General features: G+C 43.7%; 1 protein-coding gene across 1 annotated transcript in view; it reads right to left on the bottom strand.

Moving 5' to 3' along the window:
* LOC124721894 (homeotic protein female sterile) overlaps nucleotides 1-18,794 on the bottom strand; it is a 564,607-nt gene that overhangs the window by 61,895 nt on the left and 483,918 nt on the right. Inside the window, exon 4 of the mRNA XM_047247046.1 lies at nucleotides 8,500-8,622. Within this exon, the coding sequence (XP_047103002.1) occupies nucleotides 8,500-8,619 (120 nt within the window). The 5' untranslated portion in view covers nucleotides 8,620-8,622. The remainder of the gene's footprint in view (nucleotides 1-8,499; nucleotides 8,623-18,794) is intronic.

The raw sequence follows: 18,794 nt of genomic DNA, 5'->3' as shown, positions 1-18,794 counted from the left end.
ATTTTACGTCTTTGCTGGTCCCACGTGTTTCCTGTTGGGAACAGATCGAGGGAGCCTCCATGCCACGAGGACATCTCAAACACATTTCACAGAGCACGTACCATGTGTGGGTGAGTATTATCCTGTTTAAGAATAGCGCCAGGCAGCTGTCACATTAAAACTAACATGCGACAGCACAGGATGTCTGTGACGTAACGTTGAGTTGTCAGAGTTCCCTGCCGGCCGAGGTGGCCAAGCAGTTCTAGGCGCTACAGTCTGGAACCGCGCGACCGCTACGGTCGCAGGTTCGAATCCTGCCTCGGGCATGGATGTGTGTGACGTCCTTAGGTTAGTTAGGTTTAAGTAGTTCTAAGTTCTAGGGGACTTATGACCATAGCAGTTGAGTCCCATAGTGCTCAGAGCCATTTGAACCACTTTTTTGAACCGTGACGACGAGTATTTCTGACATAACTTTCCCATGCTGTCTAACGTCGGGCCGCGGCCTAATATTGCACGATTTGACCAGTTGGCCAAATGGAGACACACAATAAGGCCTCTTTGAAGCTGCCACATGCTGATAACACTGCCTCGCACGAGTATGTGGCATATCCGTGTCTTTTAGTCATCATTCAACGTCTAACGCTGTTGACGCCCTTTATATTCCCTACCAGGTCTGATAACAGCATTAAACACGAACAAAACTGACGTAATCAGGTTGAAGTTCTACTTGCGACAGAGAACTGCATCTCTAATAATTTACATACTCACGTATGATGGGTACGTGTCATGGACATCCGACCAGGTTTTCTGGGTGCTTAATTTATTTAAGCAGGCAGTGTATAAAATAGGGCAATCACCATGAGTTAACACTGTCTGAGACTCGAAGATTCTGAGACTGCTCTTAATTCAGTTTCAATAAAATCTATGCTATCAGCTCTTTAGAGACAAGCACTGATTCAGGCTACCTGAAGACACCGGGCTCGTGTTTGGGAAGACGACGGTTCAAATCCATATCTGGTAATCCAGATTTAGATTTTCTGTGATTTCGATGAATCGACTAAAGCAAATGTCAGTGTGGTTTCTTGCAAAGGGCACGGCTGATTCTCTCGCCCCCGCTCCAATCAGAATTGGGGTTTTGACTAACGACTGTCATCGACAGAACTGTAAACCCTAATTTTCCTTCCTCTTTTCAAATTATCTTTATTGAATCAATGATCTGTTTCCAAAGTGCTGTAAGTATAGGTTTCGTTGAATTGGATTGAACGGCTTTTTCAAAATCTTTGGTTCTCATAGTGGTAATTCATGCTCATTCCTTAGTGCGCTGACGAATATACAGGATGACAGAGTTCCCTCTACTGCTGGGTTTTATGCAAGTTGCAAGGCCTTCAAATACCACGTGCGAGATTTTCATATCCTCTCGATTGCTACGCCCAAACTATTAGTCCTACAGAAAGAAATGAATAGGAACTTTTTGTAAGAAACTTAATTTAGCTAAATTGTGAACTGGGATACATTTTCGCTAGAGACTGTAATTTCCGAACTCTTCAAGAAAAACGCACTCAATCTAAAACTATGGCCTTCAGCGAAAACTTAGCCCAGCTAGATTAAATTTCGCACAAAAAAGTCCTGTTTATTTTTTATGTAGGACTAACAGACTGTGTAGTGATCGAGAATATGAAAGTCATACGCGTGGATTTTGAAGGCATCCCTGGTTGCATAAAACTCATTGGTAGCGGCAGGTGAATCACTCTATATACATCACCCCTACAACTCCCATTATACGTTATCAGAACAATAATAAACTTAGTAACAAACTCAGAAGAGGAAGAGAAGTCAGGTGAGGAGATTCAAACTGACAAACTATTTTCGTAAGTTATAGAGGAAATTTAATAGGACAAGTAAATGTGTCTGAGATCGGACGTTTACAACCAGTGTGTATTTCCTGTAATGGCTTACAGAATGAAATACATACTTTTAACGCAATAACAATTCAAAACTCTGTGGACTGCTGAGACAGTTACGGAGAGATGCATTATGGTAATTATTAGGGGGGGGGGAAGTAAAATAAATATATAGATCAGGCGAAAATACATAATGAAAGACGTAACTGTGATTTTAATGAAACTGAAATGGAGGGGTCGTGGCTTGCAGCACGGCGAATAAACGGCCGAAAAAATATTGAAGTTCTTGCCTGGGTTCCAAGAAACATGTGAAGACGGAGACGCCGACCTAACGGAAGATGGGTGGGTGGATGGATGGCATTATAAAATATGCACGGCCAACACGGAAGCGCGTAGCTGAAAAGCGCGGTGCAAAAGTCTGGAGGAGGCTTTTAACACCAGAGGATGTAAAACGGCTGCTACCGATGATAAAATACTACCGAAACACAGCTTGTTATGAAAATGGAAAAAGTCATTCCTGCATTAATGAGGAGTTATAAAACTATTACGACAACCACCACGAATCACGTCCTTTCCAAATCCAAACTTTTGGTCGATCTTTAATGGCCTCGTCGTCGCTGAGACGTTAAACCCTGAAATTCCTTCCTTTATCATGAATGCATTCTTTTTGTTTGCCAAAGTTCATGTTTTCATTTTGATTCCTTTTTTCAGTGGACAATTTTTTTTTCAAAATGAATAAAGCGCCTTTATTTTATTTGTTCTTCTTTAGAATGTCACTGACAATACTGGTATCAAATCAAATTTTTCTACACAACAGTCAGTATCAACTTTTTCGCTGTTATTCTACTTCAATTCTATTTCAGCCTACGGAAAAGTTCCATATAGCGGTGGTCTTAGATTAAAAATCGGGTGTCTCTACCGGCCGCTAGATTGAGGCATATCAGTGTATCATTCAATGGCACTCTAAGCAAGTGAATGCTCCGAATATACAGTAGTAGCCGTGGGTCATTTTGACGTGCTCAATATCGACAAGGAAAACAATGTGCCTCACCGGTGATAAGACAATCTTGGAAAGTTACGCTGCCCGACATAAAAGTGAAGCACCCACAAGACATGGTCAGATGTCAATGCCACTTCGTGCACATGCAAAACATTGGCGGGTACTTCACTCGTTAGAGGTACAATTCTCTGTGACAGGTAGAACGGCCACCACAGTGCATTAGTGTTGTTCGTGTTCAATGTTCTTACAAGGCATGGTAGGATGTATACGGGGCGTGAATGGCATCAGATATCGTGTACTCGTTAGAGACAGCGTTATCGTCACATGACAGAGCCGGAAAGTCTCCATTTGGCCGATTGGGGTCGACTCGTGAAATATCCAGATTTAAGCGGCATTCGGATGTGACAGTGGCCTTTTGTTGGACCGCATGAGCACGCGAGTGCAGGCACACTCGTCGTCAAGGTTGCAGTCGACCACGTCTGATCTCCATAAGGGAGGACCACCGTCTTGTGCACCAAGCGCGTCGTAATCCCCTTCACATCTGGGCCTGTCGTCCGGGGACAAGTAATCATTCCTAAGAGACCAAACTGCTGAGGTCATCGGTCTCTTCACTGACACACTACTTAAACTTATGCTAAGAACAAAACACACACCCATGCCCGAGGGAGGACTTTAAACTCCGGCCGCGCAATCCGTGACATGGCCCCTCCAACCGCGCGGCGTGCAGTATCCCAGATGGCCATCGACCTGAAGCGAAGAGGTCCCACTCTTCAAATGTTTTGGAGAGGCATAGCTGTGTTACTCCTGGCGTTGGAGTGGAGAGCTGTCGAGGATGACTTCATCTCACGGCTGGTGGTGACTGAGGGAACTCAGACAGCTCAACGGCACGTCACAGAAATCCTGCGCTGTCATGTGTTACTTCTCATGCTACAGCATCGAGGAGTCGTTTTTCCACATACGGCACGTGCTCTATGAACTGCCTGCGTGATGCTGAGGTACTGTCGTGGCCAGGAAGAGCGCCAGATATGTCCCCGACAGATAATGTGTGGAACTAGATCAGACGTGAAATATATTCCAGTGGCAGTATCCAGCATATCAAACAACAGCTACCACAGTTGTGGGCCAACTTTCCTCGGGAGAAGTGCAACGGCTTCATGACATCTTTCCCAACAGATAAAGTGCGTGCATTCATGCTAGAGGGTGTGAGATATACTGGTAAGTGGGCTCATATTGACAAGTTTTTTGTACATTTGATTATTTTGTAATCACTGAAATAAGATCACATGGCGTCTGAAAACGTGAAGTTTTATTTCGTTCCCTCTTTCCCTTCTGGGTGCTTCACTTTTCTGTCAGGCAGTGTATATTCGCCTCGTTATCAGATAACTGCTTCTAACCCCTTACCAGTCCACACACGAGATATACAAGGTGATTATTTCCATAGTGTATAAACTCTACGGATTGATCGATGAGAGGATACCGAACGAAAAAAAAAAGGAAGGTTCAAATGGCTCTGAGCACTATGGGACTTAACATCTCAGGTCATCAGTCCCCTAGAACTTAGAACTACTCAAACCTAACTAACCTAAGGACATCATCAAACCTGCGACCCTAGTGGTCGCGCGGTTCCAGACTGAAGCGCCTAGAGCCGCTCGGCCACCAGCGGCCGGCTACCGGACAAAACAAGGTCTAATCAACGTATGTCTGGAGATGTGTGGCTTCCATGCTAGAGACCATTTATTCAATCACGCTTTGTTAGAGAGACTGCAGTCTAATACGCGCTGTACCATGCAGCCACAGTTACAGTATGCATGGTTTCCTCCTGGAGGGTGGAAGTGTTCATACGTCATGACCTAGCGACCTCTCCTGCCATAGTAATTGGTAACGTTGTGCCCGATTCACTTCTCTTGCTGACTCACCTTGTAGTGGATGCGATACAGCGTTGTACGCAATGGTTCCGTATTCGAATCGAGAGCTTGCCGACATGGTGTTTACTTACGGAAAAGTAAATGGCCACGGGCAGCAAGGTTACATCAGGAGACCCAGCCCCGCCGACAACAATCACAGCGTTTAATGTCTGCAAAAGTGTTCCCCCGTTTGTCGGAGACAGGGTAGTTACAGGAAGCAGGAAATCATGAAGGACGTACCCGATATGTCTGGACACCAGACTTGGAGGAAAATGTGACTAACACTGTGGAAGGCGACCGCCGTGTCAGTACAAGGCAGTTGGCCCGCCAGTGCAGGATAAGCGAGACGACGATGTGAAACATTCTTCATGACAGTTGCTACTAGCCTTATCACTTACAGCAGCGACAGACTTTACATATCGGGCGTTGTTTAGTCACTGGTTTCTTCACCAGGCAACCACGATTACGGGATTTGTGTCATCCAGCCGGCCGGAGTGACCGAGCGGTTCTAGGCGCTTCAGTCTGGCACCGCGCGACCGCTACGGTCGCAGGTTCGAATCGTGCCTTGGGCATGGGCGTGTGTGCTGTCCTTAGGTTAGTGAGGTTTAAGTAGTTCTAAGTTCTAGGGGACTGATGACCTCAGATGTTAAGTCCCATAGTGTTCAGAGCCATTTGAACCATTTTGAGGCAGACCTTGGGTAACAGCCCAGTATTCACCTGGTGGGATGTGGGAAACCGCGTCAACGCCGGCCAGCACAGTAGCACTCGTCTTTAAACAGCCGAGCAAATTATATCCGGGGCCGGCGCGCCAGCCAGAATCTCTGAAGCGGAGAGCTAAAGTGCGTGGAACAGGTGGCACAATGAACACTTAAGTATTGTTCTGCCTTTGGAATTAAAATTTACCAGAAAATTCAAATTAATTACACGCTAAGCGTGCTTAGCTTACAGTGAACGTTTGTTCTAACTAAAGAAATGTAGATAAAAGACTGGATTGTTAGAAACAACACGAATCACCTAGATTGTGTAATTTTTATCTCTCTGGCCCCGCATACTGTTTTTCAATAATACCATTTCAAGATTATCACGAAAGTACCTAAATGAGGTAAGAGTAGACGTAAATGATAATTTAACACAAAACAAAATTTTAATACACCACGTTTTTAAATAGGACTATAAAGTATAAAATAATTTCTCCTCCCTCATACAGATTCCTAAACCCATAGAGATGGTCCTGAAATTTGTGACTGTGAACTTCGATAGTTCTGAAAATACTTGTAACATTTAAAATGGAAAACGATGGGTCGATGCAACAGATGATATTAAGGAGGTGAACTTTTCATGTATCAATTAGTAAGTAGCGTAACAGTACAGAGGTGAACTATTAATGCATGAATTACGTATTCCAGCGACTCACGTTTGTTCTTTTAAATCTTACAAGTATTTTCATCGCTATTAAAAATTCAGCCACAAATTTTCAAGACTATCTGTATAGGGTTGTGAATCTGCATATGGCTAGAAGAAATTACTTTATTCGTCTTAGTCCGATTTAAATACGTTATATATTAAAAATTCATTTTTATTTAAGTAGTTACTGTCTGCTTTTTACACTTGCGTGTGTGAAATTTTTTAATCGATTTCCAACAGTTTTATGAGATTACAACAGAGACATGTGTTAAATTTCACATCTATTTCAGTTTCTCTTCACCTGACACAACCAATATGTTGCTTCGTCCTGTATATAACTCGTGAAAAGACCATGAAGGTAAAAACTACAGAGATTCTAGCTCTAAAGTAGAAATTAAAGAGATTCTAGCTCTCATGGAAGCTTGCCAGCAATCTTTCATCCCGAGAAGCATTTGCAACTGGAACAGGAAAAGTGGAAAATATCTTGTGTATGGCTGAGACTACTTTGTGTACCACTGCCAGTAAATTGAGTTACTATTGCACTGCCATCAAGTTCGGAGTTTTGTTTAAAATTTGTTTGTCGGGAAGTTAGTTCAAACTCAATTCCAAAACACAAAGGGAAGAAAGTGACCTAAACAAGTAAAAAGGTGGTGAAAAGTGTTTAGCGCTACACGGGAATAGAACTATTCCCACACACACACAGACAGACAGACACACACACACACACACACACACACACACACACACACACACACACACACACACACACACACACAAATCCGCACGCTTGTCGACAACTTCACATACTACGTACAGGAAAGAATAGCGAAGCACATCATAATTGAAATGCTGTTGACAAATGGTCTACAAGCCCTCAAAGTATTTAACAGCACAACGTGTACTTTCGCTCCCACAAACGAATAAACAGTCGAAATGAAAACGTGGGAACAGAAAATGCCCAAATAATAAAACGAAGAGCCAATATGTATCAGGAAAGAACGAAAGAAAGAAAGAAAGAGAGAGAGAGAGAGAGAGAGATAGAGAGAGCTAGCGCTACAGCTCTTTGGTCCAAGTATTTACATACCCTGCCATTATCCTAAGAAACAAAACATTACATAGTGTGACTTAAAATTGTTTACATTAACGTCACTGATACAGTCCACTATATTCGTTATTCAGAATTTTGATGCGGACAGACGACAGCCTCAGTGAAATTTTTGAATGAAGTAATTCCACTTTAGGCTGTTAAAATATTATTTATTGCGAAAAGCTGACATAATAATAGCAGCACACAGCTAATATAGTAGTACAACAACAGCCACTAAAAACATTAAAATCAAAATATACACGACATTTTGACTTTAGTGTTCATGGTGGATGTTGTTTTCATCATATTAGCCATGAGCCGTTATTATATCAGCTTTTTCATGTTTGCTCACATAGTGTATGGAACAGCAGGTGGGTTTGTACCACCACTGTTGGCAACTACGTTAACGAGCCTCTCACAGCTTTATGTTCTTGAGTGGGTCCCACTATCCCATAATGCTCGACAACGACCATGTGTCGAAATTGAAATCGGAATAAATAATATTTTAATAGTAAATGTATTCGCAATTGCGAATATGAACCACCGTCGGCTATATATTAGATTGACGAGTGTGAAAATTTGTGGCAGTACGGGACTCAGTCCGAATTTCCCGCTTTACGCGAGCAGTCACCTTAACCGCTTCGGCTATCCGTGCACCAATCACGGCCAGACCCAAAAGTCTTCCGTATGTCACCGTCCTTGTGTCACAACCTGTTCTCGTACGTTATGTATATTCCCATCCATGAAAGACATATTTATTGAGTGTCGAGGACCTGCTACTGACGGAAAAATACAAATTGCACCGTACTTCTTAATAACACAGGCTCTGCTATTTCGTAAAAAAAAACAAAAAAAAAAACCGTTATCGTTGGATAAAATGCACCGTTGTTTTGTTAAAATTTCTTCTGTGTCAATGATAGACGTGCTCTCTCGCATTCATAGAATTGTGTGGTGTTTAAAAAAATTCACAGTAGCGTCATAAATACAGAAGTCATTGGTAAATGAAACATGGTGTGGTTCTGTGGCGGTGTTGTATGTCATGACAGTTAAAGCAGTCCCTCATGTTCATTGGTAATAGTGCTTAAGGTATGACTTAAGCCAGTTATATGATCACAAGGAAATCTACAGTCTACAGTGGCCCAACAGCTGCCTCCATTTGCGCATCTCGAAGCTACTGCCTGCTTCAGCTTGAAGGGGAGTTTTATTTTGCGGCGTGAGCCTTACCTGCTGCTTGACCCTGCGGCGCCAGGCGAGCAGCTGGTGCGCCTGCGCGCGGTAGCGGTCGCGCAGCTCGCGGATCACCAGCCGCGCCTCTTCCACGCTCTCCACCGGCCGTTCCTCCATGGCCTGCAACATCAACACGATAACATCAATCAACAACGACATCGCATTATCAAACAATATCTTTATTTATTCTCTTAATTATTTTTGCATTTATACCGACGAGCCAAAACGTTACGTCAACAGCCCTTTGCGAGACTGAATGCAGCACGGTGGCGTTTCGGGCACGTGATGCGGTAGGGAAAGTACACTACTGGCCATTAAAAGTGCTACACCTCGAAGATGACGTGCTACAGACGCGAAATTTAACCGACAGGAAGAAGATGCAGTGATATACAAATGATTAGCTTTTCAGAGCATTCAAACAAAGTTGGCGCCGGTGGCGACACCTACAACGTACTGACATGAGGAAAGTTTCCAACAGATTTCTCATACACAAACAGCAGTTGACCGGCGTTGTCTGGTGAAACGTTGTTGTGATGCCTCGTGTAAGGAGGAGAAATGAGTGCCGTCACGTTTCAGACTTTGATAAAGGTCGGATTGTAGCCTATCGCGATTGCGGTTTATCGTATAGCGACATTGCTGCTCGCGTTGGTCGAGATGCAATGACTGTTAGCAGAATATGGAATCGGTGGGTTCGGGAGGGTAACACGGATCGTGCAGCCACGTCTCGATCCCTGAGTCAACAGATGGGGACGTTTGCAAGACAACAACCATATGCACGAACAGTTCGACGACGTTTGCAGCAGCATGGACTATCAGCTCTGAGACCATTGCTGCGGTTACCCTCGACGTTGCATCACAGACAGGAGCGCCTGCGATGGTGCATTCAACGACGAACCTAGGTGCACGAATGGCAAAACGTAATTTTTTCGGATTACTCCAGATTCTGTTTACAGGATCATGATGGTCGCATCCGTGTTTGTCGACATCGCGGTGAACTCTCATTGGAAGCGTGTATTCGTCATCGCCATACTGGCGTATCACCCGGCGTGATGGTATGAGGTGCCATTGGTTACGCGTCTCTGTCACCTCTTGTTCGGATTGACGGCACTTTGAACAGTGTACGTTACATTTCAGATGTGTTACGACCCGTGGCTTTACCCTTCATTCGATCCCTGCGAAACCCTACATTTCAGCAGGATAATGCACGACCGCATGTTGCAGGTCCTGTACGGCCTTTCTGGATACAGAAAATGTTCGACTGCTGTCCTGGCCAGCACATTCTCCAGATCTCGCACCAATTGAAAACGTCTGGTCAATGGTGGCCGAGCAACTGGCTCGTCACAACACGCCAGTTACTACTCTTGATGAACTGTGATATCGTGTTGAAGCTGCATGGGCAGCTGTACCTGTACACGCCATCCAAGCTCTGTTTGACTCAATGCCCAGGCGTATCAAGGCCGTTATTACGGCCAGAGGTGGTTGTTCTGGGTACTGATTTCTCAGGATCTATGCACCCAAACTGCGTGAAAGTGTAATTACATGTCACTTCTAGTATAATATATATGTCCAATGAATACCCGTTTATCATCTGCATTTCTTCTTGGTGTAGCAATTTTAATGGCTAGTAGTGTATATAAGCGGAGCAGAGACGAATGGGGAATCATTTCAGCGATGATACGGGCTGCAAATGGGGAAACCCACTAAAGAAATTGGACTTCGACAAAATGCATGTAGTTTTGACCCGGCTCCTGGGAACGAGCAAGTCGGGAATGGTGAATCTGATCGCTGTTGGGGTGCTACTGTCGTACGCATATATTTAGAAAGAGATGAAATTACTAGTAGGCTACAAGGTGTTAGAAGTCGACGCCTCATCGCAGAAGTTGGAGATGGGGGGCTTGCCCGCTATGTAAAGCAGAACAGGCGGCGATCTGTGGAATATCTTCCGACAGAGTACGGCGCTGTCACAGGCACAAGTGTTTTGGAGGCAACGTTTAACGCGCATTGCTGAAAATAGAGATACGCAGTAGGCGACTCCTAAGTGTTCTCATATTGACTCAACGGCAACGTCAATTACTATTGCATTGGGCATGGGTTAATAGAGAAAAGACAGTGGACGCATGGAAACATGTCGCCTGCCGGGATGAATCACATTTCTTGTTACACCAGGCCGGTGGTCATAACGGCATACGCCGTCGTCCAAGGGAACGGCTGCTCGAAACGTGCAACGCGCCACGGACGCGGGCCGTTGAGGACAGTATTATGCTGCTTAGGGTATCTATTTGTGCATCCGTGGAACCTCCGGTGATAATCGAAATCACTGTGACAACAGTGGACTACGTGAACACTGTTGCTGACCACTTGTATCCCTTCATGCATTGATGTCTTATCCTATGACGACGCCATCTTCTAGCAGGATAGCTGCCCATGTCGCAAGGCCAGAATCGTACTGCAGTAGTTTGAGGAGCATAGTAGTGAACTTACGTTTATGTCTTGGCCACCAAATTCTCCTGATCTGAACCCAATGGAAAACATCTGAGACGCTATCGGGCACCAGATCCACATCAAAAAACCACCGTCCTGTAATTTACAGAAAGTGCATGACATGTGCGTACACATCTGGACTTTCGGAAACGCACCAACGACTTGTCGAATCCATGTCAGGCAAAAAATGGTTCAAATGGCTCTGAGCACTATGGGACTTAACATCTGAGGTCATCAGTCCCCTAGAACTTTAAGCCTAAGTAACCTAAGGACATCACACACATCCATGCCTGAGGCAGGATTCGAACCTGCGACCGTAGCGGTCGTGCGGTTCCAGACTAAAGCGCTCGACCACAGCGGCCGGCCATGTCAGGCAGAATAGCTGATGTATTCCTAATGTTGACCAACACGCTGTCAAGCAGCTGTTCATAATGTTTTGGCTCGTCAGTGCATTTGACGTTGCAAGATTAAGGCTTTCAGGCACTCTCGTACGTCTAACCAGACACAATTAGTGAGTCAGCGCCACAATATGCATCGTACATTAGCACTACATAATGATAAGAATAACAGAATAAAAATCGTCATTCTCATCACCAGCATTATAATTTTTACTATGACAACTGGTGGCAGATTTTGTATAAAAAAACCATTGAAAAAGGGAAAGGAAAAATCTCAGAAAACTCTTAGCACTAAAATGTGAAAATGGAATTCGAATGAAAAAGAAATCACAGGAGACCTATCACGTTTACAGTAAAAACAACAGATAGCATCCGAAATCGGCGATTACATTTTTGCTGTCACTTACATAGAATGGACAATATTGGGCTCACAAAGAAAATTCTAAACTGAGCGATATCGACAAAAAATCGTAACTAATTAACTGAAGTTGATGAAGACCTGCAAGAAATTGGTTCCCATTAAGAAATCATTCAAGATAGAATGCAATTTTGATTTCTGATTCATGAACACAAATTTTCTGAGAGACCTACCGGACCATATTCAGAATGGAGAGAATAATGTAAAAAGAAACATTTTGAATGCAGATGGAATCTGAGGAAAGGACATTAAGCTCAAATTAGAAAACAAAAAATCTTACATAGCCTAATTATTTTCCAGCCCAGTTATGGGGTCATTCATATCCACATTGATACTCTGCCAATCACACTTAAGAGCCTTTCCGTGCGCCTTGCGAGCTCTATTTCCCTCATTTTAATATAACGATCTTTCACCCTACGTAGGTCGGCGTCAACAAAATATTATCGCATTCGGAGGAGAAAGTTGGTGATTGGAATTTCGTGAGAAGATTCCGCCGCAACGAAAAAGTGTGAGCAGCTGCCTTTATTTAATGATGTCCACCCCAAATCCTGTGTCATGTCAGTGACAGTCACTCCTCTATTTCTCGTTAATACAAAACGTGCTGCCCTTCTTTGACCTTTCTCGATGTACTCCGTTAATCCTATCTGGTTAGGATTCCACACCGCGCAGCAGTACCCCGAAAGCGGACGGACGGGCTTAGTGCAGGAAGTCTCTCTAACAGATCTATTGCATCTTTTTGCAAATAAAAGGCAATCTTTGGTTCGCCTTCCGCCGCAACATTTTCTGTGTGTTCTTCCCAATTTAAGTTCTTCGTAATTATAGTTTCTAGGTATTCAGTTGAATTTATAGCCATCAATTTCACCGATTTATGGTGTAACCGAAGTTTAACGGATTCCTTTTAGCACTCATGTGGATGACCTCACACTTTTCATTCTTTAGGGTCAGCTGTGACTCTTCGCATCATATTGGTATCTTATCTAAATCGTTTTACAATTTTTTTTGATCTCCTGATGACTTTACTAGACGATAAACGACAGGATCATCGACAAACAACCTAAGACGGCTGTTAAGATTGTCTTCTAAATCGTTTATTTAGACAAGGAACAGCAGTGAGCCTGTAACACTATCTTGGGCAATGCCAGAAATCACTTCTGTTTTAGTCTATGACTTCCCGTCAATTACTACGAACTGTGACCTCACTCGCAGGAAATCACGAATGTAGTGACGTAATTAGACGATATTTCATAAGCACGCAATTTGATTACAAGCCGTTTGTGAGGACAGTGTCAAAAGCCTTCTGGAAATCCTGAAACAAGGAATCGATTTGAAATCCCTTGTCAATAGCACTAAACACCACCTGTGAGTAAAAAATTGTTCAAATGGCTCTGAGCACTATGGGACTTAACATCGGAGGTCATCAATCCCCTACAACATAGAACTACTTAAGCCTAACTAACCTAAGGACATCACACACATCCATGCCCGAAGCAGGATTCGAACCTGCGACCGTAGCGGTCGCGCGGTTCCAGACTGAAGCGCCTAGAACCGTTCGGCTACAGGGCTGGGTCCTGTGAGTAAAGAGGTAGTTGTGTTTCGCAAGAACGATGTTTTCAAAATCCGTGTTGACTGTGTGTCAATAGATCGTTCATTCTAAGTAATTGATTATGTTCCAACATAACATATGTTCCAAAATGCTGTTACAAATCTACGTTACTGATATGGAACTGTAATTTAGTGGATTACTCCTACTGCCTTTCTTGAATATTGGTGTGGCCTGTGCAACTTTCCAGTTTTGGGTACAGATCTTTCGTCGAGTGAGCTGTTGTATACGATTGTTTAGAATGGAGCTATTGCATCAGCATACTCTGAAAGAACCCTAATTGGTAAACAGTCTGATCAGAAGACTTGCTTTTATTAAGTGATTTAAGTTGCTTCAACACTTAGGTCCGCCCCCGGGAGCTGAGTGGTCAGCGCAACAAAATGTCAATACTAAGGGCCCGGGTTCGATTCCCGGCTGGGTCGGAGATTTTTCTCCGCTCAGGGACTGAGTGTTGTGTTGTCCTAATCATCATCATTTCATCCCCATCGACGCGCAAGTCGCCGAAGTGGCGACAAATCGAAAGACTTGCACCCGGCTAACAGTCTACCCGACGGGAGGCCCTGGTCACACGACATTACTACTCCGAGGATATTTACTTCTACGTTACTTACGTTGGCCGGCCAGGGTGGCAGAGGGGTTCTAGGCACTAAAGTCTGGAACCGCACGACCGAATCCTGCCTCGGGCATGGATGTGTGTGATGTCCTTAGGTTAGTTAGGTTTAAGTAGTTCTAAGTTCTGGGAGACTAATGACCTCTGAAGTTAAGTCCCATAGTGCTCAGAGCCATTTGAACCATTTTTTTTACTTACGTTGGCAGCTGTTCTTGATTCGAATTCTGGAATATTTACTTCGTCTTCTTTTGTGAAGGCATTTCGGAAGGCTGTATTTAGTAACTCTGCTCTAGCAGCACTTTCACCAAGAGTATTTACATTGCTACCGCGCAGAGGCGCCATTGATTGTGTCTTGCCGCTAGCATACTTTACATACGTTTAGAATCTCTTTGACTGTCAGGTTTCGAGACAAAGTTTCGTTGTGGAAACTGTTATAAGTATCTGACATTGAAGTCTGCGGTAAATTTCGAGGTTCTGTGAAAGATTGTCAATCTGAGAGTTTGCGTTCGTTTAAATTTTTTTTCGTGCAACAATGTTCTGAGCCGTTTTGTGTACCAAGGGGGATCAGTTCCGTCGTTTGTTAATTTATTTGGTGTAAATCTCTCAATTGCTGTCGATACTATTTCTTTGTATTCAAGCCACATCTGGTCTACACTTACCGGTACATCGTTAATTTGGAAAGAGTGGCGATTGTCTCTCAGGAAGGGGTCAAGTGAATTTTTATCTACTTTTTTGAATAACAGTATTATTCGTTTATTTTTGGAGGATTTGTGAGTTACAACGTTCAGTCTCGCTACGACAACCCCATGTCCACTAACCCCTGTATCCGTTTTGATGCTCGTTATTAGCTCCTAAGCGTCATTATTATTTCATTACTTAATCGTCAGTGGAAGGTCTACCAATTTTGGAATTGTTAGAGAAATATTGAAATGTGCACATAGGATCAGTCACATATTTTCATATTTCTATCGTTACGTACAGTATAGTAGTAAATAATTCATAGGCGGTAGAAACTCAAATTTGTAAAAGAAGAAAGCGGAACTCTTCGATCTAATTTTGTTCTCAGCTAAGTTTAGCGGTGCACTCTTCACCCGCAACATTTCCTGTGACCTTTTTTATGATGACCGTACACGAAGCTACACAGTGTGGCCAACAAACCTCAGACAACTGCCGCAGTACGTTTCAAAGAAACCAGTCGTCTAATAGGAAGATGGCTTCCTTTGGATAGTAATACAATGTTTAATCTTCGGAGAGTGCTTCCAGTTACATTTATGGGAAGATTTGTTGCCGTTGTTCCAGTAACATGGTGAATAGTAGTCAAAGTCTTGCACTAAAAGATGTCATGAAAAGGTCGCTATACTTCGTCCAGAATATGTTCGATGAAGTTCAAGTTGGAGCTTTGAGCGAGCGACAGCACCACATCACCTAAATGTTCTTCAAACCACGATGTACTCATCCATTGTTTGTGGAAAGAACCATCACCATGTTAATACACGAAAGGTGTGGTGGCTGTTTTCGCTGGATTCCCCCATCATAGTACTACGGCACACCGCTATAGGAGCCCAAACAAAATGGTGCAACAAACGTGAACGTGGGCTGTTCGAATATCCACAGTATGATCGCTCTTTCACCGAACAGATGCTGAACAGTTAACGATTTTGTTCACACGTTTGTTTCTACAGTGTGTAAACAGTTCGTCTCCGAAAATGGTTTAATGTTCAAAAGATATACATCCAGTATCCTCTACTTATCTTCCAAATTAGTAAAATAATTTAATTACATCCTATTAAAGTCACCGATATGCAACCTGAGGACACACAGAGCGCACTTGGTGTGGTGTTGGCTAACTTTGGGCAACATGATGCACTTAGTGTGACCATGGTCACAGTGCAAGAAACCGAACATCGAACATGTAGCAAGAATTTATCGTGAAAGTTAATGCGACAGCTCGCAATAAGCAGTAATCTCGGGTCACGACCCCGATATGCATAGAATTTTCAACTATCACTACAGATTCATTCACTGCACATCCATCGTGTCTGAACGGTTTACACTTACATCGCATGTAATCGCATCTACATCGATTTCATCCTCACAAATTAATTAATTTCACTTTGCCGAATTTAATTCGTGACAGCTAATGGAACTGGTGGCACCCTGATCAGCCTAAACGAAAAACTCTGAATTAAAGGAAGCAGAAATACCAGCCGCAACAGACTGAATAGTTTGACATGGAATTTGAACGTGAATTTGTCAGAACTTGTACTTGGCTTCGAAGTCATTGGAGACAGTGCCTGTGAGAGACAGTGGCAAACAGGATGGGCAGTGAATTTGATCGCGGTCAGATCAGCAGAGCGAGGCCAATGGAGTACTTCAGCTTCGGAGTCGTGCAGACACTGCAGTTTTCCAGGGCAAGCGTGTCAACGGCTGCCAGAGTACGTCGGTAGGAGAAAACAGTGCCGCCGGTCAGGGTCGAGTATCTGACTTCCGTGATCTGGACGACGAGACCGCGCAATGCCGACCGTCCACCCGGCCAACACTTTTGTGTTTGGCTTCCCTCTACGTAGCCAATCAGTCAGCTGAAAATATTTCGAAAACTGCTAGTTCGGTTGGCCACTTGCACGCAATGACAGACACATATACACTCATTTCTACCATTCTGGATCCAATTCCAATACGAAGAATCACCACCATGTGGTAACGGTACATTTAAAAAGAAAAGAAATGCGACTGTACTTGAGAAACAACCAACCCGATACCTCCGTACCCACGGAATTCGGCTTAAGATTACATTACACAGCATTATTAGAAAGGCGTTTGGCCAGCACACAGCTATTGAAGACTGTAAAATAAACTTGCAAAATTTTTGAAAGTACTCTCCTCCTGCAAGTAGTTTCTCTTATAACGAGGAAAAAAAATGACTGTATCAGAAGTCAAACCGAGATCCTCGGTATGGCAGTCAGACCAGTTCCCTGTACATTTTATATTTCATTAACGGAGACGTGCAACTGAAATTACAGTAAACATTTTATCACTGAAAGGAGGAGGAAATATTAGGGTTTAACATAAGTGGTTCAAATGGCTCTAAGCACTATGGGACTTAACATCGAGGTCATCAGTCCCCTAGACTTAGAACTACTTAAACCTAACTAACCTAAGGACACAACACACATCCATGCCCGAGGCAGGATTCGACCCTGCGACCGTAGCAGCAGCGCGGCTCCGGACTGAAGCTCCTAGAACCGGTCGGGCACTGCGGCCGGCTGAGGTTTAACGTGCCATGAACTAGACGAGGGTGTGTTGGAAAGTAATGCCACCCGATTTTTAACGTGAAAACTCTTCATGCTTTTCTAATAATTGGCGTACTACATCTCTATTCCTCATGTCTACATACTTACTTAGCACCATGGTCTCCCTGGCGACGAACATTTCTCTCCCACCGAGAGACCAGTTTGTTGATACCTAAGCTGTATTTGCGTGACTTTGTTAACGGAGTCAAAACTTAATCTCTGCTTGCACCGCTTAATCACTATCAGTCCTCGAAGGTGTAAGTTTTGGAAACAGATGAGAATTGGAAAGAGCGACGTCGGGACTGTATGGAGGATGTTGGATGACTCAAGGCGTCGGATTGTTGCAGATGGCGCAACGTTCATGTGTTGTCTGGCACTGTTATATTGAAGTAGAGGGTCTTCCATGTGTCGATGAACGTTTCTAATTCGAAACTCTATCACAGTACGCTGTTTTCTCACATACCAGCGTATTTACGTTACGCACCGCCATGTTACACGCTACAATTCGGAGCTCTCCAGCGGCAGAGGGCTGCATATACATATATGGACACGAAGAATAAAGATGTAGTGTGTTAACAACGTTTGTTTTATTTAAAAAAAAAAACTTTAGAAGTTTTCACATTACTTTTAAGCACGCCCTCGTATGATTGTTGGAGGCGGACCGCAAGCTGGGATCGGGGAAGGAAACCGTCCCTGTCCTTTCAATGGAACGATCCCTCCATACACCTTAACCTGTCTGGAGACATCACAGAAAACCTAAATTTGGATGGCCGGACGTGGATTTATTTGGCCGTCCTTCTGAATCGTAACCACTACAGGCATGGTATCAAAATTGCCTTTACTTCTCTTTCTCATTCTCCTTGATGCCTCACTCTAGCTCCTTCTTTCTTCTAACTACTTCGTGTCTTCTTTGCTTTCTCGTTGCTCAGGCACGGTATCTCAGCGTGTTCGGTCAGAGGGCTGCGTGCTCTCTGTAATAAAAAAACTGAGTCAAGGAATCAACAATCAACTTGAACGGATGTCTTGTGAAGTCGGCCCAGACCAAACGCAACGAGGAAAAAAAAAAATAATAAAAGGTGGTAACGTGCTTGCCTCCCATGCATTCGTCCCGGGTTCGATTCTAGGCCGGGTTGAAGATTTTTCTCCACTCGTGGACTGGGTGTTATCATCGTTTCATCCTCATCATCGGCCGCAAATTGCCCAATGTGGCGCCGACTGAAATAAGACTTGTATTTGGCGGCCGAACCCGCAAGGGACATCCCGACCAACAATGCCATACGATCATTTCATTTTCAACCTTATCTGTTTTCATTCTTTCACTGTGTCTATAGATAACCAGATTTCTTTTCTTCTTTACGGTTAAGAGTTTTAAAACTTTTCACATACTACCTTACTTGATCTCAAGTGAGACGTAAATTCATCTAATGCTACATTTCACGGCCGCAGGCTCTTCCTCTCAAACTTCTGTACTCCTTTCTTAGTCTCTCGGAGTCGC

This window comes from Schistocerca piceifrons, chromosome X (genome assembly GCF_021461385.2).
Source record: "Schistocerca piceifrons isolate TAMUIC-IGC-003096 chromosome X, iqSchPice1.1, whole genome shotgun sequence".
Lineage (NCBI taxonomy): Eukaryota > Metazoa > Arthropoda > Insecta > Orthoptera > Acrididae > Schistocerca > Schistocerca piceifrons.
This window is presented reverse-complemented; position numbering and strand designations above follow the sequence as displayed.